General features: G+C 42.9%; 1 protein-coding gene across 2 annotated transcripts; it reads right to left on the bottom strand.

Annotated features, from left to right (window-relative positions):
• Positions 1-117: 117 nt before the first annotated feature.
• On the bottom strand, positions 118-27026 carry wdr20a (WD repeat domain 20a). Of its 2 annotated transcripts, XM_035430782.1 has the most exons (4): positions 26645-26971; positions 4722-4904; positions 2215-3603; positions 118-1545 (listed from the first exon to the last, which is right to left on the bottom strand). In XM_035430782.1, the coding sequence occupies exons 1-4, from the start codon at positions 26906-26908 to the stop codon at positions 1492-1494; spliced, it is 1890 nt and encodes a 629-aa protein (XP_035286673.1). In that variant the 5' UTR covers positions 26909-26971; the 3' UTR covers positions 118-1491. The 2 variants fall into 2 exon arrangements, with proteins under 2 accessions (XP_035286673.1, XP_035286682.1); XM_035430791.1 differs by lacking the exons at positions 118-1545; positions 2215-3603; positions 4722-4904 and adding exons at positions 20778-20793; positions 21028-21278 and having other exon boundaries at positions 26645-27026.
• Between the last annotated feature and the right edge of the window lie 815 nt (positions 27027-27841).

The raw sequence follows: 27841 nt of genomic DNA, 5'->3' as shown, positions 1-27841 counted from the left end.
TAAGGAAAAAAATGTGAAATGTCAAAGTGATGGTGAAACCTGGCTGCCATTTTCTTGTTGTGTGCAGTCACCCAGTCATGGATACCATTAACAAAGATTGAAAGTCACAAAAGAAGGTACATTAGAACTGTTTTTAATAGTGTCACACAAAAAAAGGTCCTACTGCTGAACCTTGAACTTAGTAGTTCCTAGTGGATGCTACTTAATGTTACATAGAATAGCATTGATGATGTTAAGCAAAATATCATATTTTTTAGTCTACCATAGACTTCCTGAGCTTCAAATAATTGCGGAGTTCGACTGTTCCTCTGCCCCACTACTGTACATTTTGTGAATCCGTAACAATAAGTAAGCATTTGAGCTTCATCTTGGAGATAAGAGCATTTGATACAAAGACCTCCTATACCAAACATTTAATTAAGAAAAATACATCTGAATGATCTTTTGTACAACAGAAGAGAAAAACAAAAATCTGCATATCCAAGATTGTTTTAATATTATTAAGATGTATACTTTTCTGCATTAGAAATTTTCACTATTTTCCTTTAATGAAGATGAATTTCCACTAACGTAATGATCATTTGTCTTTGCCCCATCAATCACTTAATTACAATTTTATACATATAATACAGAGCAATGTTTTAATCTGAAACAATATTAAAATAAATGCTCAATAGATACAAAGGTTTTAATCATTTAATATTTTCTCCACCAGGTAGCTGTCTGGGAGTCCTTGCGCACCCAAAAATTGTAAAGCCATTCTCTTCTAACAAACTATTAAGTGCAAACAATTTTTCTTTTAAAAAACTATGATTGCAGCATCCAGCTTTCAGATTCAAAAAGTCCAAGCCAGAAGATAGTGACTTGTCATAACCCAAGTGCATCCAGGCCTTCCTCAAATGTTTTTGTTCCTTTATAGTAGTTATAAAGTAAAAACGGGGGGGAAAAACAACAAAAAAAAAAGAAATCAGTGCAAAGTATTCAATAGTGAGATTATAATGCAAATGAAAAAGGGTTTCAATTTTATAAGAATTTTGGATGGAGGCAAACAGTTCCTTTTCTGCATCTACTAAGCAGGCATGATGAGGTCGTATCATGATAGCCAAGTTACCACCATTCCAAAAAAACGGGCTTCAGTAAAACCCAAGACCGATTTACGGTCAGGTGCCGTCTCCACTGAAAGCAAACATAAGAGACAAGAGCCGAGGGACCGTGGTGGCGATGGGAAGGAAACAAAAAATAAAAAGACACTGCTGGGATACTGTTTGCCACCGTCCAAAATTGCGCCCCGCCCTTTTACGTTTGTGTTCGTGGACTTTAGCCATACGCTGGGGCGCGTTTCTTAAAACCATAGAAAGACCAAACACGAGAAAAGAAAAGGAAGAAAAAAACAAAAACCAAACTTGCAATGCTGTGCGAGCGAAGGCCAGTGTCAGGCTCTGACGACATTATGTCTCTGATGAGGGTTTCTTAGCAGCAGAAATACGGTGGCTATACTACAGTTCCACTAGGAGAGTTGGCTTGGTTTTGGGATGACAATAAACCCTGGAAAGGAAAACAAGGAGAGTTGCATTTGGACAACTTGATAAGGAACAAGATCATTTACGTAGCTCCACCGTCCCTTTCCCCTTCCCACTTGTAAGGCCACTGCTGTGGGACTCCTCCCAACACTAGGGGGTGTCATGTGGTATTGAGGTTCAGTGTGAACAAGTTTGGAGTGTGTTGCCTGTGGTTTGATTATAGACACTACCTTTATAAAGCTCATTAAGGCCAATCATTTTTTCTCTTCAGTATTGCAGCTGCTCCTCTATATGTGGTCTTATAGGAAGAAGGGTCACCATACATACAAATATGGGGCCTGCTAAAGCTATAGGCTACGGCCGTTCTTCCTCCATGGTTCTGAAGCTAACTCTATGAATGTGCTTACTTTGGAAGTACTGCTTTTCTGAGTGTTTTTTTAGAAACCAGTTGCCAAAGAAGTTTAGCGCAGCTGTAGTCATAGCCAAACAGAAACGTGACAGTGGTTTTGCAACGCATTTCTAACACACACTGTCAGTGTTGCATTGTGAGCCTAGATGACGTATTAGGACCAGAAGGTCCCGCCAAGAGACACTCCCTGCCCTGCAAGTAAAAGGACCAGTGTTTATGTGTTTGGGGGAAAAACTATACCAGGGGGAGGAGCAGTTCTCTTTTTCAATTCACCACAGAACTTACCACTTTGCCAGGCCTCGCCCATGTGCAAATAAATCCCTCCTGGCAGGCTGTGACTATACAGTCCTCCAAAAATATCAAGACAGTGAGTCTTTCATGTGCTATCTTTTTACAGATGAGGGGCTCTAGTAAGGGCACGTCTTCCATGCGAGGGCACAGCGTGGTCCCCAGGGTCTTAGCGGGGTCCGTTTTGGTTTTGGCCAGCAGGTTGAGCTTGTCGCTGCTCTTGCTGCTGATGTGGCCCATGCTGTGGTTGCGCTTGTGGTCCTTCTCGTGGTGACGCTCCTTGCGGTCGTGCAGCGAGAGCGTGGCGAACTTGCTGACCCCCGACGCCACGGCGCCGTCCGCGGTGCCGCTCTTGCTGTTGGCGGTGGCGGCGGTGCCCGCCGAGTGCGGGAGGCTGTTGGAGCGCGGCAACGGCGCCGGGAGGGAGTTGCCGGGCGTGCTCCCGCCGCTGTTGTTGCCGTTGGTGCCGGGGTTGTTGTTAATGACGATGCTCCCGCTGCCTCCTCCGCCGCTCCCTCCCACTCCCACTCCCACTCCCACGCCCACTCCCACTCCCACGCCCACACCCACACCCATGCCCACGCCCGCGGGGGGGTTGGTGGCATTCATGACGTTGGTGTGCGTTCTCGTGCGGGACAGCGGGAGGTGAGGGAACAGGATGTCCTCCGTCAGGTCCCACAGGCACAGTTGCGTGTCCTGGCCCACCGAGCCGAACCGGTACGTGACGCTGACCGGCCGGCTCTCCGTGGAGTTCCTCTTGGACAGCCGGGACTGCGTGCTGTTGGCCCGGTCGCGGTCAAAGTGCGTTTGGTCCTGGAAGTCCTCGTCGCTGCCGCTGAACTCCATGGGGTCGCTCTCCTCCACGCTGGTCGTGTAGTGGTCGAAGGCCACCACGCTCACCCAGGACTTGTGTCCGTGACCGCGTGCGATCACCCGGCAGTCCAGGAACGACCAGACGGTCACCAGGTCGTCCTCGCCGCCCGCAACCAGGTACTTGCCGTCCGGGCTCCAGCAGACGCAGAGCAGCCCGCCGAAGTAGCTCTTCATGGTCCCGTGGAGCTCCACCGAGTCGAAGTTGAAGACGCGCAGGAAGCCGTCCTGGCTGACGCAGGCCAGGAACTTGCCGTCGGGCGAGAAGGCGAACTCGTTGAGCGCCCCCTCGCCCACCGTCCATTTGAGGAGAGGGTTGCGCGTGGACTTGCTCTTGCACGTGTGCACGGCGTAGTTCTCGCCCTGCTTGAGCAGCTGGTAGTGCGGCGCCGTGGTGCCGCACGTGTGCTCCACGTTGTAGAGGTACATGCTACCGCTGGAATGCGCCACCAGGAAGAGGCTCTCCGAGCCCGGCACCCATTTCACACAGGTGACCCTCGACTTGTCTATTAGTCTCTGACAGAAACGGGCGGGAAGAAGAATGGAGAGAGGAGGGACGGGGAGGGGAAACAAAACAGATGTTAACTTCCGTTATTAAAAGTAACTCAACAAAGCCTTCCCCATTAATTGCATTTTTAATGGAAATGTCACTAGGCGGATTAAATTCAACCGCGGCAACAAAATTACTTTTCCCCCTCCTCTGTTACCGCGTGCCTCGTAAATCTGCGCCGCTTGAGCGATCAAACGGAGGAGTTCAGCAGCGGAGCCTCGAGCTGAAACATGTGCAACGACCCTTAAACAACTGACAGCGCGATAATCTTTTGATTAAAATAAATCATTTCCTGCGAATTATCGCTCTGGATGCCGGTGTCCTCAGGTCGCTAGAAGCTTCCCTCCCGGTTTCCACGCCCGTCCAATCCCGTCCTTCCGTCCAGTGCAGACGACCGCAGCACACAAAGGGCCGCATTCTCCATCATTCCCCGTCATCCCCCACTGTGAAAATGCTATCACGCCGTACCGACAGCCCGTACGCTGGAAGCTTCCACCCAACACAATAGACACTGTTAACACCTTCAGGGAGGGTGAAAAAAAGAAGATACTAAATGCAGAGAGATGTGAAGCTTAGGGCGGGCGTACATTATACGATTTTCTCACGGGTTACGACGTCGGGAGTTCGGATGCCCTCTCACACTTAATGAGGTTCAGACTGTGACAACAGGTCGGATGATAGCATAGACTATATGAGCTCCCGACTAGATCAGATGACGTTACCGTCGGCAAAGGACAGCGGGCAGAACGTCATACACGGAGCCACCTCCTGATTGGTCAACGGGAATCGAAACACAGAATCGCTCATATGATCTGCCACACCTGACAAATTCAAGCCGACTGTGCCCAAATTTTTCCCGATATGTCAGAAAGCAAATCGGGAGCCCATAAGCCAGTCGGATCGGTATCTCGTATTTTGCGGTTTGCGACGTTACGATTTCTTACGATCTGGTCCCGATCAGGAAAAAAAAAAGACGGAAAAAAAACCATTCGGGATCCCGCAACTCGTATTATGCACGCCCGCCCTTGCATCGTGGCACAGACGCCCCTCATGCGTGGAACGTGGGTAATTCGGCAGCACTTACTTCTTCGTTGAACAGCTTGCTGGTCTCCTTCTTGATGGGGTCGATGAGCTGCACCTGGCCGGCGGAGAAGCCCACCAGCAGGGACACGCTCTCGGCCGTGGCCGTCAGGTGGTTGAAGTCGTGGCAGGTGGGCTGCGTTCCCTTGTATATCCGCTTGTCTATGGGCTTGCTCAGGTCGGCGGCCTGCGACACACGGAAATGCACGAGGTGAGCGGCGCCTCTCTCCCGCTCCCACTGTACCGTTTCACCAGTGCGAGCACAGATACTCCAACCTTACCACAAACAAATTGCACTGTACATTGTTCAGGGAGCCACATTTCGAACCAAGTGTTTGCATGTGTGAATCCAAGAATCGCAAAATAATGCTTTTGTAACCTTTGAGCCCAGACAAGGATATAGGCCTATGCCAAGCAAATAAATATTGAAATATAATGCAGTTTTTGCATCAGGCTATCATTATTTCATATAAATCCTAACTCAGCTTCAGATTAACTCATTTAAAGGTTTTGATTGCACAAACCAAGCATACAGAATCCTATGCAGTCATATATGATCAAGGCAAATGGTTGGTGAATGTATGATGTATCAAAGTTCCACACGTAAGTTTCTCAAGGGAATGTTGTGATGCAAGTTAAGTACATTTTCTAAATTTAAGTACCATGGTTTGGTTAAGGCTTCATGGCCAAATTCAGTCTGTAGATTAGATAACAATTCAGCCGGACATCACATGCTATACGTATAATTAAGTATAAATGAATTGTGATTCCCTGGCACAACCTCTTAAATTAGTTTCAATTCAATCTAAAGTCCTCAGTGTACCTTCTGATGAGTGTACAGAAATAGCACAACATGAGATGAGAGTAAACAGGAAACGTGCACTGTTTAAGAGCAGCTAAGTAGTGTGCTTAAATAAGGTCAATGAGGTCTGTTCCCTTCACATTTACAGTTCCACTCCTGCCAAAGCAACATATTCAGTAGATAATATTCTCCAGAGATAATAGGTATGTGAACAATTAAATATAAATGTGAAGACCAGTAATCCACTTAAGACGCATTAAACAGAAATTCCAAGGAACACAAATAATTCTCAAATGTAGACCTGATAGATTTAAACCCAAACAAAAAAACAAAATGATTTATGACAATATAATACAGAGACATCTTCAGCTGGAACTTCACTGGGGGCAGTGACCGGACTGTTTTTCCTCTGGTCAGACTAAACGGCAGATGGGGAGAAGAGAACAGGATGGAGGACACAGCAGCTAACTGAATGAGGTGTTCTCTGGGGCCTTGGAGGCAGCGAGGGAAAGATCTGCAGAATCCACTCGGTCACACATGTGCAGACAGAAACACAAAAACATGACCATACGGAAAACTGATTAAAAGGATCCTGTGAAAACACAGACACAGTTCACATATTCCAGGGCTGCACCTTCAGCCTTTAAACAAAGGCAGGTTTTGTGGCGTTTCATCCTTGGGCTACATAATTTCTGTACCAAAAAAACCCACCAAGACACCAAATGAATCCTACTGGAGGAGAAAGAACCGATTACAACCCTGCCTCTTGATACCAGCTCTCCAGTACCATGGAAACAGCACTTCAGACATCCAAGGTGAAAACTTTCCCCTCCCCCCAGTGTGTGCGCGAGACCAGTTATCACGAGCTGAATTAGCCTCCTGCATCACCATTACGAGGCTGCCCAGGCCTACCAACTGACCATCCCAACTCTGACTCTGCTCACTCCAGTGAACTGAAGTGGCACAAAACTGGACAGTTCAAGCAAAAAGGCAACAATCTTTCCGCTCAAGGCATAGGAAAGCAGATACAAAATACAGTTACATGGACTCCAGTCCCGTGCCACAGTGTTTGTATATGAAAGGCACTGAATGAAGTCTATTCCACTGCAGTCAATGCGCAAACACAAACACGTAATCATAACGGTTATGGGCTTTATTTCAGAGGGACAGAGGACCCAAAAATGCACAAACTATCCATCAAAGACGTGGGTAAAGGGTAAAGTTAAAAGGAGATCTGCCTTTTTAATGACTGGTTCATACCAATTATCCCTGCTTCTTCACAGATTAAGCAGTAATGTAGGCCAGGCAGAAAACTGTGCAGCCAACATCAGAATGGCTGAAACAGGGATTTAAACAGAGAGCTGTGCCAAAACTGGAAATGGAAGTGAAGTGGGGATAGAAATAGAGTCAGTGTGTGTGCGTGAGTACAGTAAAACTGTTTCACATTCTGCCACGGCCAGGCCCTGCACTCTGCATTAGTGTCTGCAGAATCAACTACTCGATCCTAATGCTGGTAAACGAATGGCTAGGGAGACTATTCAGAATCAACTGGGCTTGTCACAGTTTGCTAACATCCAGGTTACACGCAATACCAGAGCATTCAACCTAAAATCCAGTGACTAGGTCTAACTCAAATCATGTCATCTTTTTCTTTGTCAAAATAAATAAAAATGAGTAATTAATAAAAAATAAAAATAAACAATTTTCCTGCTTGTATTCTACACAATGTAGAAAAACAAAAAAATTGATGCAAAAAGGGGACGTAAGACAAGCACAAAAGCGAAACGGTTGTTAAAGGCTGAGGGGCCCAAATCCCCTCAAAGCAAGACAGCGTGAAAAATTAATTTGAACTTAATGTTTCTGGCAGTTAAAGCCACGCGCTAATTGACTAAAGGATTGGGTCTAATCCTGTAAGACTCTCCCCCAGGCCGGGGTCCCTGAGGGGGGTCGCCGAGGGTCCACAGTCCCTGCGGGGGGCTGCTGAGGGGACATGGCTGCATTCGGACACAGTGCGGGATGACGGTAATGCATTGGAGGAACCTGCCATCGGAGTGAAGCGCACCCACTGCCGTTAGGTCTGACAAAGCTGTGCTCACGGCCAAAATGTGAGTGGTTACCCTCTAGTGCACGAAAGCAGGTAAGCACGCTAATATTTGTGGAGTAGCATGGAACAATGCTTATTGAGAATTCCAATTATGAGGTATGAAAAGTCAATAATGAAAAGTTTGAGGGAGCTCTTCTGTGTACATTCATAAGTGTTCAAACACAAATCAAACGTTTGTAAGCACATATTTGGACCATGTTCTACAACTTTTGCACATAAGTATTTCAGTCATATACATGGTTGAATTCTCAAATTTTTTTAAGAATAAGAAGGCACCCAATTTTTTACATGCCAAGAGCCACTGGTGATGAGAATTTGAGTTTTTTAGGCTGCGCTTCATCTATTTGCCAGCAGGTGGCGAGTGATGGTGACTGTGCAAACTCTCAGGAAAACACTAGTCATTCTCACCACACCACTCTCATGCAGTACAGGAATCTGGTGCCATCACCACCAGGACACACCAGCAGGGAAGGGACTACTCGTTATTACTGTTAAACTGAAAGAATATGCCAAAACAGAAACCACCAGGTGATGAGTGCGTGGGCAGTAGATTTAACTGGGGATGAGGGGATAGATGTCTGCACCAATAATTTCCTTAACTATTGAACATCATTTCTATCCACACCATAAAGTGTTAACTCTGTTTCCACATCCCCTCATTGCATTTCCTACCCTTGTCTCTGTATTTAAACCAAACCACCAGGGCATCAAAAAAGGAACTCTGCATGTGGTGGTACTGTGTGTCCATGTCTGTGTTTGTACATGTATGCATGTGTGTATGTGCATGTGTGCACTGGTAGCCTGTAGGACAATGGTCAAATGTATCCCCCACGATGTGTAAATCAAACATACAGACTTTGAGGATTGCGAGCTCCACTGAAAACCCTAAGTACAGGGTGGTCAAATAAAGCTGTAATCTCTAAATCCACTGGCAGGCCCAGAATCTCCAGCTTTTGCCAAGACATGAACGGTCAATTAAGACAGTCAAAAAATACTTTCAAAAGATGACCTTCATCAGCCAGACATTCTGATGACTCAGGACCGTTTGTGAATGAATCATAAAAACTGAAATTTCACAGTGGAGGATGAGACAGCTGGACACATCGGAGATGAGCCTGGTGCCTACTGGGGCATAAGCACATCACCAGAGTATGATGCAACTGACTCTCCAGTCCCACAGGCTCCATAAAATCCCTCAGAAGCAAGGGGGCGAGGTGTTGAGAAGAGACCAACAGAGGAAGAAAGGAACAAAGGGAGGATAGAGAGAAAAAGAGGGGGAAAGAGAGAGGGGAAAGACCTTAAACTACTGTGAAGGAGGGCCCTGGACACTGAATAAACTGCCAGCTCCTAGTTTCAATTCAGGCAGAAAAATCTAGACTTCTTAATTTACTGTCAAAACACATTAGGATGACAAACAAAAGCAACAGCTCAGGGTACACTGAATCTGAGAGGGAGAATCCCAGTGGACTAATGCTACAGGTGCACACTTGCCTCATTATCCTACTAAGGATAGAATCCTGGATGCATATACCACTGAATATGCATTCCCTCCCTCACAAACTAGCACTGTTTGGCCAAACTGGAGCAGGAGGAATAGCTACTATTCCTCAGAGACGTTTGGCATGAAGAGTGGTGACAAACAGAACCATCTATAAAAGAGTAAGAAAGCCAGAGGAGATCCATACTTATACATAAAATATTTTAATTAAAACATTTTTCATATACTAATTTTCATTCAGAATTCAATAAAGAAAGAAAATTGAAGAGGAAATTAAGGTTGAAGGTACCCTACCAATGTACTCGTATCTTGAGTACAGGAGAACTCCTTCAGAAGCACAAGCAATTCTTCTTTAATTCAGAAAGTATAGTCAACAGTGACCAGGATATCCACTCTTCTAGAGAAAATGGAGAATAAGACCTAATAGGATTGGTTCAAATGGTAGAATTTCATGACCCAAGAAATGCTGCTTGTTTACGAGCTAAACAACAGTTTTTTTCCCCCCAAACACGCTTCTGATACAACAGGCCTGTACCATCACTGAGCCATCCCTTTGTCAATTACTACAGACGTGAACATTTCATCCAAATCACAAGTAACCAGCAGTTAATTCTTTCCATTCAATCATCCGAGTTGCAGTCACTGCATCATAGGACTTCATGCAGCTGGACAAGGCAGACTGCACACCCTTAACTGACCGGAGGAAGGCCTGTTGTCTGATGAGTCAGAGCAACACCACAGGCCCTCCCTGTGCAACGCTACAGCCAATTACAAGCCACCGGTCCGGATTCAATTACAGTGGGGTGTCATTAGACTGCTGACAGCGCTTTAGAAGGACATGTCATCCAACAGACCTAAATGTGCTTAATTGTTAATGTGCTAATTGCATCAATTTGATGTGTTAATGTGCTCATTAACTTGCCATTGTCAATTAAATCTCACTTTACCAGGATCTTAACTGCACTGCCAGTTTTCACAAATTGAAATCCTTGGGCTTTCTTAGCATTATGAAATTGGCACCAAAGCGAGAATTATTAACAAAGTCAACAATACCTAATTATTATTAACCTGTTCATCGACACCTTTACAAATTGATTGCTTGATCTGAATTCAGTTCTGTATGTGGCATGTGTTATTTGTCCTGAATAATAATAATAATATTAGCAGCAGTAACAGTGGTATTTGTTTAACTTAAAAGAACTTAGGAAACAAACTGCGATCACAAAAATAGATTGCGATGGGGGGTATTCATTAGTATATGGTATAATCACTCACTGATGCTTTCACAGTGATGGAAGAAAAAGTCTTCTCGGGCAATAAAAAGGACAGCTATGCCATTTAAATCAATTACAGCAGATCTCAAATTGTCTATGAATTATATGTGGCTCACACAAGTCAGAGATTAACGGCATATGCCAGCACTACCTCTTTTGCCTTTCACAAAGCTACATGTTAATTATCCAGCAATAACTCTGACATCACCGCATGAGTGGGTGACAGTAAAAACCTTGTGCTATCAGAAGCAAACATTTGCTAAAGTTCTGTTCCGCAATGACACCTCTTTAACAAAGCTTGACTTTTATGACCCTCATTGTACCACCACAAAACCTTTCACAGGAGGTTCTGTACTTGTACTGAGAATTTGCAATAAAATAGTACCTGTTTCTGAGAGTGTGGATTGATGTAACGAGTGAAAACGAGTGCATAGAGACTGAGCGATGAATATGTATGCTTCCCTAACTGAATCCACTCCGTACTTATACCGGCAGCAGCATCACTGAAGAGCAGGCAGCTGCAGGGGAAATCTGTACAATGTAACAGATCAGCTCCTTCTATCTCCAGCTCTCCCTGACCACCGACTCAGCATCATCTCTCACGGTCTCCACGGCGATAGGGAAAGGCGGCAGCACTTCAGCTCCTTAAAGCGAACAGCTGTTCCTTTTAATCGTATCCTAAAAACATGAATGGAGGCACCGGGTAGCGCTTTCTTAAATGCTCCGCGTACTTTACTGCGGCTCAAAGGGATAAACGAATCTGAATGGATTTCAAAGGCTCCCTGGGTAAAACGTAATGAATTGTCGTTATCCATTCAGCAAAGACAAACAGATGAACACTTTGCAGGCCAGAAAAAACTGAGATGCATTAAATTCAGTAGATCAGGCGAGATGTTCTTTGTAGTGTCACTAAACGTTTTGGACTTGTGAAGGGATGTTTTGGATTGGTGCTCCTAAAATGATGCATCTTCCATATTAAACGAGCCGGGTGGTCAGGCTTTCTTAACTTCAGCCCAAGTACAAGTCAGATATATAGGTAGCAACTGAGAGTATTGGTCATCAGACTGTTCATACATTAGCCTCTAGGCACAAGGTCTCCTGCCAGCATTTACATGCCAAAATGGTGAGTTTGCTGTACCCCAAGGACAGCAATTCTGCAGGCCAGACATTTCAGCACTCCTCCTGATTTCACCAACTCTCTCTCATTCCCTTTTCCTTAATGCTCTTTAACTACTCTTTCTTCAGACTGCATGACCTCATACTCTCCAGAATCTAACAGAAATGTGCTTTTTCCCTTCAGAAACCTTTATGCACTCATTCCATTTTTCCATTTATAACACGTTATGCTTCTGATGCTTGCAGAACATTTTAACAATTAAGCAACTGAAGATTTATTCAAATCTGGCAACTCAAAGATTTGGAATGATCACATCATCCTCTTTGGAAAAAACTCAGTCTGGACTCTGTTGTATAACATGGTGCATGATTATTTTAAAGGTCAAATCAATAGCGTGCAGTATGTGCTGATAATGCTGATACTTGAGTTATATTCACTGAACACACTCCTCCACATTTAGACAGGAATAACACACAGACTATAGTAAGGGTTACTTACAAGCATATACTCAAGTTCACTAATGTACTGTCAGTACCAGTGTTCAACTGTTAACATAAATGAATAAAAATCTGCAATGCATATCATTCATTCATCATCATTGTTGTTATTATTATTATTATTATTATTATTATTATTATTATTATTATTATTATTATTAATGAAGGAGAAGCTAAGAGCAGTGAATGATTCCCCTGTCTGAAAGCATAGAGAACACAGATCCTCTTTGTGATGAGTCATTATTTGCATGCAGTGTTTAATACAGTGGTTGTTGGAATAAAACAGGATTCAAAATATCCGTCCTAGATCTGAAACTTGTTAGGATGACTGTGCGACTGCTCTAGATGAAAAACCCATCTGTATACATAAGCCTTCTTCGTTAAACTGTAAAAGCTGGAGAAAAAAAAAAACGATTCAGCAAATTTCATAAGGCAGTCAGTCGTACAAAATCACCACATAGCCTATCCTTCCCCATGTTATGCAATAACCTGGATAGACTTGTTACATCACCTACAAATTTCTATTCTATTAGGATATAGGATGAAAGGCCCTTGAGCTACACAATCGTGGTATGGACGCACAATTTGTCAATCCTGGCTGCACTGTACACACTGTCACAGCTTTGGTTTGAGAGTCATGTGACACAGCATCCACCCACTTAATAAACAGTAAATACGAGGACAAGATGAAGGCCTGCTTTTCATGGCACGCTCACCACAAGCTTAGAATGAGATGAGGGACAAACGACAAGGGCAGCAGAGCACAGACACATTTGGGAAACGGAACCCAAAACCCTAAAGCCTGGTGGCGCCACCATTCAGTGGGTTCAAGATGACTTACAGCGTGTAGGACAAAAAACACACTGTACATACCCAGTGGAAAACAGGTATGTACTCAGACATTGCTATGCAACACAAGAAACTTACATGGTCGACACGAGTAGGGAAATGTGCTGTCCCCTACCTAAGATGATGGTATTTAACAGAGTGGTCTTTGGGTGGAGTACAATCCCACAAGCCATAAATGGAACTCTGCTTGCTTAGTGAACTGAACTGATGTTGTCCTCATCAGCCACGACACAGTGTTACCAAGTCTTCACTCCATAAATTCTCAGACACCTGTGATTGACAGAGCCCTGAGACAAATGTTAAATGCACAGAACATATAATTTGCTCGCAGAGTTAATTGTCTGAAACCATAATTACACACCTTCACTCATAAAAAAGCAGGCAAACTGATGTAAGATGTAAAACGATGTAAGACCTTGTTCCTTCTGAAAGGTAATTTAGTATTCACAATGTTATGTTTATGAACATCAGATCACAGCCACTTACAAGATTTAGCCCAGGCCCCATTCTTAGAAAATGACACAGTAACCCTCCACAGGGTAGTCTACTCTTACATAACCCAAACCAGTAATTTTGGAAAAAGGCGGAAACAAAATGGCTTAATAATGGTTGCGTACAAAACAGGCTCATGGGGGCAACCAGTCCTATCTGGGATGCTGGTGTGCATAACATCAGGAGAGCCTCAAACAGTCTGTACAGTGGTGTGCTAAGAATGCACAAATGTGCTGGTGTATCTTTCCTGTGCTGGAACTTTCTTAGCAGCTTGGACAAAGCTGTTCCTGTGATGTTCCCCTGATGTAACTGTTGCTATTGCTTGTCCAGAGTGATTTGAATATCTTTCAGGTGCAACTGATCAAACAGTCCAGGCTGTAGAGCTGGATGGAAAGAGAAGTTGGAAAAGAAACTGAACACTGAAAAAAAGAACAGGTACTAACTGCTTAAAGCAAATGGTAGTGGGATTCTTTAAATTCTTCAAAAGCAACGTTTCCACAGAAAAACCATGGAAAGATGCTGAGTCAGTTGAGTCTTCACACTTTTACATGTCAGTACCACCTGGAGGCTGACACTTCATTTACAGCAAACAAGCACATTCATCTTTCCTGGCTTTCTCCTTGCCAGACACAAACATCAAGGGTAATATTCAAGGGGAACTATCATTACATTACATTACATTATAGGCATTTAGCTGACGCTCTTATCCAGAGCGACTTACAACAGTGTAACCAAACTCAGGATCAAGTCCACTTAAGTCCATTGAACAAAATGCAGATAAAAAGCCTTTACTATGATAGCATACATTAAGGAGAAACAAGATAGTCTGAACCAAAAATATATATATATTTTTTTTTTTTTTTTTTTTTTGATAGTTATGGGAGGGGGTTTAGGGAAGAGGAGAGAGGTACACAGAGAAGAGGTGCCGCAGAGAAACCAATCACAGGCCAAACTATTCTCCGCCACTTCAGTCAGTAGAGGATCCCCCCCAACCCCCCACCCCCCATCCCACCTCCTTCAGAACAGCACATCTGCAAACAGGAAATTCCTGATATTACAGCAAGAAAAAAAAAAACGCTGACAATCGCTTCAGAACTGCTTTAAAACTTGGGAATCCTGCACATGTTACAAAGCCTGACCCCTCCCACAAGGGCACACTTCTCCACACGTACTCCTAAGGTAAACAGGGTGAAGGTGAGAGATAGGCGGAGAGGCGAGCCTGTCGCGGGGCCGTTTATCCACAAGCGCATAATCACGGATCAGCGGGCGCGGCATCAGAGGCCGCTCCCGGAGCGCCCCCGCTGGGCTTATAAACGGCGCGGGGAGGAGGGAACCGGTACGTCCTCCGGTACGCTTCACCTTTCAACATTTCAACTGGCCGCTTGGAGAGAGAACAGGAGGATACACACACACGCAGTGCTGCTCAGGCACTCTCGTCTACTGTCATCTGCACGGCTCCAATGCATTCTTATGACGATTGGCATCCTTGTTCATTCGCCCAGCATATAATCTTAGTTTAGCTGGCATTTCCACCAGACCTGGGTCAGATACATATATGTTTTGGATTCTAATACTTTTCTGTGCTCTACTGATATTGTATGGTGTAATTAAGCCTGCCAATAAGATCAGAAGGCAGGGTTTGCACGTTTTGAGAGCATTTCATTGGTTCCAATACACCATCTCTATATACAGTATGCGTACATTTGCATACGTGTACCTGAAAATGGGAATTCAAATAGTTACCTGAGGAATATTCATTCTGATTTTGAACACATATGTACTCCTGATGGAGGTCATCCAAAACCCAAGCAAAACATGCAGAAAATATGAATGAAAACCCAAATTCCTTGATTGCACATTGAGGCAGAGAATACATGGCAGAGTGAAACCCTCCTCCATGGGACTCCAAGCCTAAAATTCACTCACTGCACATTTTAAATGACTTGCCTAGCCGCGTGCAATGTTTCAGTACACAAGAGATCACCCTGAGACAGAGCATAATAATGTCATTTTAATAATGATGAAGACAGACACCACCCAGCCACCTCTCGTAATAACTAAATCCCCATGAGCCTGTAAAAATTTTCCCCATACAAAAAATTGGACCATCCAATCCTGAGATACAGAACCTTCATTTTAAAATGACCATCTAATTATGTTTCATGCAGCCCTAGATCTTTTCGTCACGTTGTCACATTTGGGCCACTGCAAACTGCCTATTCCCCTTCAGCCAATCTGAAGATACCCTGTTGTACTTGCATACTGTGCGTGCGTGCATGCGTGAGTGCATGTGTGTGCACGTGCGTGTGTGTATGTGAGTGAAACAAGCACACACGCACGCACACGTGAGGAAAATAGCAAAAATACTGTGCACTGCGGAAATGCATTATTAAGCTGACTCATTCATGCATTAGGCATTACCACAGTTCTTTACCATCCTTGCATCAACCTTGAGGTTTAATCTACAACACCCTCCCTGGACCGCCCCTGCTCTGACTGCATCTGCCTGCAGAAAAGATTATTCAATTATTGCAATCACCGTCAGACCGGGAGAGACGATCTGTATTTTCTGAGGAACGCATGCCATCTTTGCCTGATTACAGGTCTTTGCTCGACATGATTAGCGCATCCCATTATTTTTCTGTTGTTACTGGAAGACTGCCGCAGAGTAAGGATGCTAAGTACAGCACATCTACACGTTATCAGTTAGGATTCATCTCGATCCACCTCTCAGCATTACAAATGGCAGAACATGCATATTTCTTCCTTGCAGTACAATTTTGAGAGACATCAAAAAGTCAACAATAACAATAATTTATGTAACTTCAATGAGTGTTAAGGAATGACTTGTTTAACCTTCTGGCCACCCATAAAAAAAATACATAACCTGACCTCTGATCTGGTTCTTGCCCGCAAGTTGTCTTCACAGAGATTTCCATTTAAAATACGTAAATAAAACGGTATGGAAGATTAGCAGGGAAAAATCATTTGGTCTTCACAATGTAATCTGCACAAAGGCTTGATTAGTCTGCTTTATTTAAGAACTTCAGCCTCTGAATGCAAGCACCTACTTTCATCTGTGTGTTCAAACAATTCACAGAAATAATCATTTTGGGTCAAGGCATAGTCATTTTATATATTCAAAACTGCCACTGTTGTTGAATGGTAATAGCTGCCATAAAAAGAAGCCAGAGCAAATGAGTTGAACTTTCAGGGCATGGGAGCAGCAGTGACAACTGTAAAACAAAGCATAAACCTTTTGTAGCGGCCTGTGCTTCTGAATCACTAATGGGCTCTTTTGCAGTCCCCTGACCTCTTGGAATGGTCTGAATTTAAAATTAAAATGTGTATTGAATATACTTTATGAGCACTGTGACTTAAGACAATATTTGACCAGTAATCAGTCAAGGGTGCAAAATGATGTCTAAAAATAGTTGGTAGCTTTTATTATGCTATTCCTTTTGCTAATGAAAAGAATCAACTACCTGGAGCCTTGACTATGTATAGACCTAAGAATGAAATTATTCATTTTCCTTTTGAATGAGAGAAACATACTGGGAAACAGAGAAGCCCATTTGAAATCCTTCTACATTATGTGAAATTAACAGACTCCTGGCATAGTCAAATGATCATACTGAATACAAATTTGACTTCAATAGATGGTGTTGTTCACTGTTTGCATGTTCAAACAACTAAAAAATGTTCTCCATTTTTCATTAACATTTAGTGAGCAAGCTTCTAATGAAACCATGATCACTTAAGAAGTTAGGCTATATCTTTATGGCTATGGTTGCAAAGGCACATGCAACCTTAGAATGAACTAGTTTGTGAAAGATGACTTTTCAAAGATAAGTTTTCATTATTTTGGTATTACGAAGTAATTTTAAAGCATAATGTTAGCCATATCTTCCTTGTTCACAGACATCCATTCATTTTGAAATGAGGCCATGTGCAGCCTTTTTTGATGGGCTAATCAAATCTGCAAAAAGACACTGCAGAGAACAGTCATTGTCAGATTAAAATACTTATAGTCTGCCCTCCATTAACTCTTTTTTGGCCTTTATTCAAAAAGGCAGAAAGCAGAGAGGGTAACAGAGAAGGATCCACAGCTCAGAAGGTGCCATAATGGGGGGATTCATTTATGGCTCAAGAATCGGCCACCCTACCCACCCCACTTTAGGGTTAACTATCCCTTTAATAAACATATTACGTCTTTCTGAAATTCAAGTAGGACTTATTTTGTTTGCAGGAATAGTTTTACTGTAATCAGACCACATCATTTCCTGGCTGCAACACTGCATTGTTACAGTGTTTTTGCAGTGTCATGAAATTACAAATGAAATTAACAGGCATTCATTATTCACCCTAATCGCAACCTCCAGGCCTCCACTGTCAGTCTACGGCAAATGTCTCAATTAATGATGTGATAACACCCATGCTTTTCTACTGGTGTTGGTATCCATAGGCCAATGACTCATTCATTTCATGAAAATAACTTTTGAAGTTTGTCTAATTCTGTATATCATCAAAAATATGAACAGGGCACAATAACTCACATACAAGACAGAGAATATGCTTGCTAGCCATCTTTATTTTTTGACAGTGTGTGGGTGTGTGTTTTTGTGACAGAGAGCTGATGTACCCCAACCAAAAGCACAAGAAGTTTCAGGGCAAAAGAACATCCTGAGAAACAAACAGAAAAGGCTTGCTCTGGCTCAGTGAGAGACACTGACATGGCACACAGCTCCACTGAAGGAGCAGTGCAAAGCCAAGTCTGGCAGGGAGAAAAGGAAGCATTCTACTGCGGCTGAGCATTGTGCCCACAGGAAAACAGATTCAGAAAACAGACTCCCTGCCAAACTCTAGGCTGTTACACCCTAGTAAACTGCTTATTATTATCAGTAGTATTATTAAAGGGGGCCAAGCACTGAAGGCGTGAAGGCACCCCATTGTATTCCTTATTTTTGTTATTATTATTTTTCTTCCACCATTTGGCCATCGGCCCTTGACTTGCCACTCTGTGGCACTACGGCAAACAGCTGAAAATCCAAACTTTGGCAAGCCATAACTCATGCTTGGGCCCCCTTAATTGCTGCTTGCAGCTATATTTATCATTATTACATTTATTATCTTTTTTTTTTTTTTTAATTATCATCCAAAAAAATACCTAAGATACTCCTCAGACAAACAATTAGGAAATGTGGCTACCATTCCAAAAAACATGTACGCCATTAGTGACCTGTTTCTATTTAATGAAGCATGTGTAAAGGTCAAATGAGTTAAACTGTTCAGCGGATTTGGACTGATTCTAAAGTAAAACAACATGAATGAAAAAAACAACATGCTCTTTCAGCTTCCGGCCCTACTAGAATTCTTCAGAAACACGAGCTCTCGACAGGGTGAGCACCTGCTAAGCAGGTGCTTGTGAGCATACTTGAGACTATAACACTTCAGTCTTTACCTGCCAGGCCAAACACGGGGGGTCGAGGCATCTGGGCAATGTGCCTGCAGTTTGGATTTTTTTGCACTTATGCATTGGCTTGACACAGTCACATATGATGACATACTGCTAAAGCTCATATTGAAACAGAGCTGATCCTGGGTTAATGTAAACACGCTACAAATGCATTCACAAGCTGGAAAAACAAGACTAAACAAGTCAATGAGGAAATGTTCTATGGCCATTGGGGGAACAGGAAGGCAGTGTAAATAAATACAACAAGGATAAAGTATTCTTTATAAGGACTGAGTTGAGGATGAGTCACAACAAGTACCACAAACTGAAACTGACTGGTGCTGTTTTTAGAGACTCCATTAGTTGACATTAGTTGATTTAGAGACATCCTTCAGTACAGGCTATATCCCCCCCCCCCAAATCTGGCACTTACAATACGTAACTCTTCAATAAATATTTAAAAATTGTTTCAATTGCAAATTTTTGCTACTTTTTTTTGGCCTCTCAATGCATTGAGATGGTCCCTTGAATACCAGAACTTTACATTCTTAATGTAGCTAAATAAAGGGAGATGACATGTCAAGTTGACGATGGCAGTAAAGCTAGACTGACGGCATTCGTTGTCACAGTCACCACCTAAGCCCAAATTTGAGCCAGGAAAAACCCTGGATGAGATCCTTACAAATATTCCCAAAAGGTTTTCTTTTTTATAAACTCATAATTACAACAAAAATATGAAAATCCCAAAAAATCCAAGACATTGTCCGATATACAATACGCACATTAAAAAAATTATAGTATATATAAAAACTATGAAGTGGATATTTACCATACAGAAACAGTCAACATGTTCAGCAGAGCTTACATTAAAAGTACATTAAAAGCATTTTAAAATGTAGCATCCCCAGATGTATATCATTAAAGCGGCACAGACACCAAGCATTCCGTCACGGTCATAATGTTCTTAGAGAAATGTGAAAATGCATAAGTAGATAAACCTCTCATCTGCTATGTGACGAAACTGACAGCACAGCTGGTCACAAACATGCTCTAAACTGAGAGAATGTATGCACAAAGGAGCAATCAAAAGAGCCATGTTTGACTTGCTTCATCAGCACATAGCAGGCGATCCTCATTCTAAGAAACAAGGGAGAAAGAGTAAAGCTGCCTCTCTGCAGTCAATGAAGTCCAGTACCTACTTCTCCTTCGGGCAGTTCTGAAACAGTCTCCAGACACACAAAACTCTGGCTGAAGCAGTCTTCTCCCCCCGCAGTCTCAGACAACGCACTGGCAGAGGGACCAGCTCATTTTGAGGGGTGTAAGGGGGCCTTAAGGCACCTGACAAGATGTGCAGACTGGGCTCTCAGACCTCAGCCACAGGCAGGGACAGCCTTAAATTGCCCAATGATGATTAAAAATGCTATGCAACCAACCAAGATTACACTTGCGTAAAGCTGAGCAAATGTTTCTTAATTTTACATTTACCAATAAAGGTTACCAGGCTTACTGAGGGCAAATCGAATTTTCTTAGCAGTTGAAAAATCAGCTTTTTAAGGGAAACCCTAACCCTTAAGGAAAATAAGAGGTACACAAATATTTATGTGACCGCAACTAAAATAAAAGGGCAAACAACATGCCAAATGTTACAGAATTGCGAGGGGTGTCATGGGGTGACTGGACTGCAGGATTTGTTCTTAATATTATGACGGATGAACAGGCATTGGGTCCTAATTATGCCAGTTCTGGCTACCGCTGGCAGCCCTGCAGTGAGGGTGCATAATTAGTCAGAGCTTCACATAGCGAGTACGGGTTTCAGTTGGCAGGATTGTCCCCATGTTGCACAGGTGTTACTCCTCTGGCTGATCAGTCGCCTACACCCCGCTTGTGCAAGCTGGTCCTGAACGGCACTGCTCCGATGCAGCAGCGTAGCCAAGTCGGTGAGAAAGAAACGGCTGCTGGCAGCACGTTCAGGGGAGGCAGGTGCTTGTCTGCATTGACAAAAATTGGGGAAAATAAAGGAACAAACAAATATTCCTGGGAATTTTAAACTGGGAAAAATGGGATGAAAGCAGTTAAAGAACTGCCCGCTAGCTTCAATTATCTGAAGGACTGCAGAGACACTGGCAGTCAAATAAATCTCACGGTTTATATCTTGAAAAACAGACCCTTAACTAGTCAAGGTCACACTTTACAATCATCAAAACTCAACAAGGATGCCGCACCTTAGCCAGTCCCCAAATAGCCGTCATTACCAGCGATGTATCGGTCCTAACCATTTTAGCCAGCCTTGGATATACCTGGTAACAACAACCACACACTTGACTGAAGTAAGCAGGTATGGACTTTTGGGAGGACCATCGCTTCTTTTGTCCCTCATGTAAAATGAAACACCTGCTGCATACTGTTTTTGACTGCTGCACACATAATCCATGTTGAGAGCGGTTGTTCCCGCATGTGCTGTGAAGCCTGACACCTGGTAAGCAAAGCACAAGCACAAGTGTAAATACACAATCCCGTACAAATGCCACAGCGTTACGCCACAGAAACCAGTATAAACAGACAGGAGTCATGGGAATGTCCTGCATCAAACAAAGATGACCTGATTCCAAACTTGTCCATTTTCCAGGAACCTTACGAAATGCACCCCCAAAGTGTGTCACACAGACCTGAAAGGAATGAATTTAATAAAAAAAATATGTACCATGACCAAATGTACACAGTCCTTATCCTTGATAAGGGTAATTCTTGTGCACTCCACTTGGACAAAGCTAGGTACTCCAAAGCTGAATTTTTTTACAACAGCATGAAGCCTCATTTCCCGCAATTTGCTGTATTCCTATTAGCCCAGAGGTTTTTTAAAAGCCTTGTATGGGGACCCACTGTATTTCCTTTTTAAAAAAAGAAAAAAAACCTGCCCGAAATAAATAAGACAAGCCTAACTTTCACAAGAAACTCAACCGTCATATTGTCTAACAAAATATGACAGTTCTGTGTGCATGTGTGTATATATATATACGTATTATGACTCTATTCTACTCTGCAATCTACTCTTCCTCAAAATGGTCTCCCATTCTTAATTGGTTTTCACTTGAGCTTTCATTCACAGTCTAATCATTAATGGTCGTAGCCACTAGACCATAAAGAACGTTTCAACAGTGCACCAAGAACATCACTGTAGTCCACTAAAAGCCCATGCAAGGCTATGCTTTAAACAGCCTAGCACTCTCAAGTCTCAGTCTAACAAGATTCTGATGTACAGGACTGGATTTTAATAAACACTTCTGCTTAATGTTTCATCACTACATTTCAGTTGTGAAGACAAAATCTAGCATTGAATGATGATTCAGAGTATTAACTGAATTCTGGCTGAACACAACAAGAAGAAATGGCTGAACAGTAAAATTTTAAAGGGGAACGTAGTGTTCCTGAAGAGAGACTGCATAAAAGGTGAATAGACACGTCACCCCTGCGATCAAAGAAAGACAACATGGAAGTGGAAACAAACTCAATATATGTGAGGAACTGACTGCTGGGTAGCCTGCTCGGTAAAAACACTGCTAGCAGCGCATGAGCGAGCACCACTGCCTTGGATCAAATCTGGCCCAGGCTACTGCTGACTGTGGCTGACAGCCCTGTGGGGTCGCTGCACAATTGGCTTCATATAGCCCAAGGGATATATGGAAGGGCCTGAATTGGTGGCGATTGCAGTGTTCATTCCTTACATCGAGCGACTCCGGTTGGCTAGCCCTCTTCACATACATATGATTGAGTCTCCTGCACCCCAACTGTGCAGGTGCCACGGCTTGTGGCTGAGGTGTGAAAAGAAGAATCTGGCTGGCCCCACATGATTCAGAGGAGAACTATGACTTGCCTTTACTCTCATAAGCCAGCAGTAGGGGGCGTATACGAGTGTGCTTTACAAACAGTGCCCTCCAAAGGTATGGTGACAGTAGGGTGAAATTATTGCTGGCATTTGGATTTGAGATTAAAAGATGAGTACAAGACAAAAGCACAGACATTCTTGCAGACATATTTATATGTATATACATTTTATCATTTCACAGAAACAGCTGTGTGTTGAGGCTCCCATTTTCAGCTGAACAAAGGTTAATGGATGACTGACAGGTGTTAACTGCTGCTACAGGTGTTTCCTTTTGCATTAAATGTTCACACATAAAAGAGCACTGAGTGTCTAGTCTTGGTTTTAGAATTTTTTCATCTGCTGAGACTGCATTTGGAGACAGAAGCACACACCATCATGAAGACCAGAGAACTAACTACAGCTTTAAAAAAATGCTAACCTGAAAGCAGAGAGAACAGAAGAATTCATTAAGTAGGATAGCACAGAAACTGGGTTCATCAAGTACAGCAATTCGGAAAGTCTTGAAAAAGAAAAAACCACTGGTGGACTCAGAAATAAACACCGTACAAGCTAGGCAAGGAAGACAAGTACAGTTGATGACAGATGAATCTTTAGAACTGTGAAGAAAAACCCTAAAACATCTGTCTGTGACATCACCACCAGTCTCCAGAGGGCAGGGGTGAAAATATCACAAGCCACCGTACACTGAAGACTTCACAAGCATAATTAGAGGCTATACTACAGCATGCAAACCTCTCATTAGCAGCAAGAATCAAAAGGCCAGATTAGAATTTGCCAAAAAATACAAATATGAATCAGGAGAGTTTTTAAACAAAGTTTATATAGAGATGAGACCAAAATAGACCTTTACCAAAGCGATGAAATGCTGGAAGTGTGGAGAAAGGAAGGAACAGCCCTGATCCAAAGCATTCCCCCTCATCTGTGAAATATGGAGCAGATAGTGCCATGGCCTGGGCATGTATGGCTGCTTCTTGGAAAGGTTCATTAATCTTTCTCGATGATGTAATGCAGGATGGCAGCAGTAGGATTAATTTGAAAGTGTACGGATTTTGTCTGGCTATGTACAAAGAAATTCCTCCAGCCTTCTCAGCCACCGTTTCATCCTGCAGCAAGACAATGACCCCAAACACACTGCCTATGCAAACAAAGCATTCATCAATGGGAAAAGGTGGAAAGTTTTGGACTGGCCAAGTCAGTCACCTGATTTAAATCCAATCGAGCATGCATTTCATTTTCTGAAAAGGAGATCAAAGGCAGAAACCCCCCAAAACAAAGTCAGCTGAAAGTGGCTGAAGTGAAGGCCTGGAGAGGCATTTCCAAAGAAGATACCAAATGATTCGCGTCAATGTCGATTTGAAGTCAATCCATTAACTTACATTCGCATAGCCTAAAATGGCAGAATTCAACACAAAAACAGCTATCTCTGTAAAACGTATACACATGTAAGTGTCATTAATTAAAAACTGATTGTCTGTACCTTTGTCTCATATTCATCTTTTGATTTCAAATCCAAATGCCTTAACTATACAGCAAAATTTTCACACTATCATTAATCATACTTTTGGAGGGCACTGTAGTTTGCAAATTCGGGCAGGATTAGAGATGCCAAATTTTAAAAATAATAATTTTTATATGTGAGGAATTATATTTACAGATGAACAAAGTCTGTTTATCTGATATACCCCCAAAACAACATCTAGCCAGAGTGGCACTGATAGCAGTTTCAACAAAGAAATTATAAGCATGGATTCATCCAATGAATAGTCACTAAATATTCTGAGAAAATGTCTAGGCCTAATGATGCTGCAACTGAAATAAAACATTTGCATTATGTTTAAGCATCACTGGGCTAAGTCAAATGACAAATTGGGGCAACCCTGAAAATTGTAATTAGCCACACTTCCATTGACCCAGATACAATCCACCACACTTTGTTCTTAGCTCACAGTAACAAATTTAAGCAAGCACTAGGCCTACTTTTTATAGGCCTTCTGAGTCAAATGCACAATATTTTCAAATAAATCTGTTCTGCAATAATTTAACTTGCTCACACTTGCTAAAATATGTTACTTATAAATACAGATGATAGTTTGATCTAATTTGCCAATCTGACCAGTTAGACATGCTGGGCTAGGCTAGCTAATAATATGGTTGAGTGAAATCAACCATTATCATAACAGATAATTAAGAAATGAACACCAAAACTTCTCATAAGTGCATCAGAACCTGAAAACACCCCAAAAGAGCACACACACAAGAATTAAACTAAAAGCAGACACATGCTTTCCAGGAATCATGAAGGGTATAACCACAATGGCATGTGGCAGGTAAGGGCAACACATTGATAAGGTTTACATATACATATTTAAAATGCTACTCAAAGTTCTGAGATATGCTGCAGACAGAGGCCTATGAATAAGGGAAAGCAACAGTGGCCCAACCTCAGAAAGCCTTTTAGTGCACCAAGTGAATTGCAGTCATGCTTCACTGACATGGGAAATCTAAGTTACAGAACGTTCCCACTTCAAGAGGTCAGAAGGGCTTTATCCTGGAGGCCTGGAGAGCATAGCCTAGTACCTCACCTTGCCCATATCGGTTAATGGTTCACATTTAACATGGAGCAGCTTTAGTTAATTTTAGTTGTCAAAAGACAGTTTGTTGTCAGGAACCATCCATTTAAAACTTCACCCGTTATCTTCACATCTTCACAATCACCAATGTCAGAGGAGTATGGCAGTGCTGCATGATGTAGCCTAATACAATTTTTGAAACGATCAAACACTTTGATTCACGCTTAATAAATAATGCAGAATAACCACTAATACTTGTAGTAATACCAGAATAATTTCGAAATTTCCAGGGAGGATTCAGTCATGAGTAAGTGGAAGCCGATAACTCACACGAGACATCCTTAATCGCCCTATTAAGAGCGTCCACTGACTGGATACGAGTTTATAATATTCCCGTTTATTTGGTTGTTTACAAGCGCAGACCGATAAAAACAGCTAAGGCGTCAGGCCTGCTCAACCAGCGGGTAATGGACAACAACACAACAGGTAGATGTGGGGTTACAAAAATATTTAAACTGAGACAAAGTGCCCAACTCTGGGCCAAAGCACTAGTAATAGTCATGCTCGAGGCACTCGATCATCCAAAATGACATTGCTCACTGTAGTACTGCCTCACGACTTGTGAAGCCTGGAAATGTGTCCTTCCTCCTCCACCACTTTCGTTACCGCTCATTCGTGAAAGTAACGCTGATAATTCCGCCTCACACACCGATGTCGTTTCATATCCTACGTTTGGGTAGGCGATGATCGCAAATTCCAATGCTCCAGAACAAGTCCATGCTGGCTACACGCAATTTGCTAAGACAAGCAATTAGCGTAAACCACACGAGTCTTAAAGTAGCTACACGCATCACTGTCACACAATCTCACATAGTTGAGTGTTTCCCCATATGTTTATTTAAACTGTACATGCACTGACAAAGCTGTTCTTAGACAGTCTAGGACACTGGACTGGCCATATTGTCGTGACACCAATATATCCACGCGAACCGCACTGAGCCAAACATATCTGTCACAATGAGGCTACCGCCGGTGTACCGCAAGCCACGTCCCGAGCAATGAAGCGGAAGCGCCATGAAGTTCACTCTCCCAAGTTCACGCACGTATTTATGGAGAACTTTTGGGATTTCATAACACTGCCATATTGTGCATGGGGAATCCACTGCAGGTGAACAGAGGCCCTAAGCTGTCAGCTTAGTATCGCACACCACAACACTTTTACAAGAGACGCGCAGAACAAACTGGAGGCAGGGAGGGGGGAGGACTATCACTTCGGCTGCGTCAGTCACAATCCAGCAAAACTGGACAACATTGTTTCTAGACCTCATTAAACAAGTATTCAGAATATAACAACCCTATGCGTGGAGAATGTAACGCACGGTTTACCTTTCTGACGCCTTTGTAGATATAAAAGTATAGCTCCCGGCCCACATTGAAACAGATTCTGTCGCCGTTGCCAGACTGGTCGTTGACGTTCACGAAGGAGACTTTGACCGGGTTAGAGCCCTGGGAATTAAAAGGCACCCTGTTTGGGCGGCTGTATTCAGAGTGAGTGAGGAGTTTATAGACGCCTTCCCGGGTAGTGAACTGAGTTTTAATTTCGTTCATCTCCTTCCCTCCTCCCTCCGCCGCCATCTTGGAAATTAGCATTCATCCTGCCCCAAGCCCGGATCTTACTCACAGAGCATGCGTGCTCCAGATGGAAGCGCTGCTCCCTCCTCTTCTCCGTCAATTGATGCTGGATTTCACGTGGTCATTGCTGGCTAAATGGCGTTTGTGATGCGAAGCCTGCTTAATAGTCTGTAAAGTAAAGGAATTCAACGTAGGATATGTGACGAGGACGAGCAAATACGTGCTTCACAAATAATCTTAGCGTTCAAAGATTTTTCTCTTTCCAGTGCACAATGGAATAGAAAAAAATATAGCTAGTTGTCTTTTCTCTTAAAAGTTAGCTAGCTGGAGCCACAAGAACGTTTGCGGTCCCTATTGAAACTCAGTTCTGGGAAATTGTAAGCATGTAGTAGGCTACATGGGTGATTAAAATGACAAAACAGTAGGCCTATTTATTGCTTAGTGGGTTATTGGCACGCTTGATGTTGATGTTCGTACGACTTTGCCTAAGTTTTCGCTGGCTAGCGTGTTGTCGTAGTGTAAAAAAAAACCTATGGACCTCTGTCCCCGTGAAATATAAAAAATCTCTCTGCATTAGCATTGTTCGGGTCAAAAGATCCATAATTTTTGCCAAAGGTATGTTCACTCTGAAGTCACCAAACATGCAGCACACACCATAGATTCCACGAACAACAGCACCATTTAGTGGATAATGTAGGCGGTTTGATTACAATATAAACCTGCACCCACACGGGAATTTTTGAATAAGATTGGACACCCAGCTTACATGATTAGGATCATTGGTACCCTGTTCTATGTTTCCTGGTAGTCATCAGCAAATTTTATTATTGCGCATAGAAAACGATCCCATTAACAGTTCTGCTATCCTACTTTGTATCACTCATTTTATGCATAGGTTTATTTGGTTGATTGTATTTGTGAGATAAATAATGTCTATCAAAGTTCAATAAT

The sequence above is a fragment of the Anguilla anguilla genome, chromosome 1 (genome assembly GCF_013347855.1).
Source record: "Anguilla anguilla isolate fAngAng1 chromosome 1, fAngAng1.pri, whole genome shotgun sequence".
NCBI lineage: Eukaryota > Metazoa > Chordata > Actinopteri > Anguilliformes > Anguillidae > Anguilla > Anguilla anguilla.
This window is presented reverse-complemented; position numbering and strand designations above follow the sequence as displayed.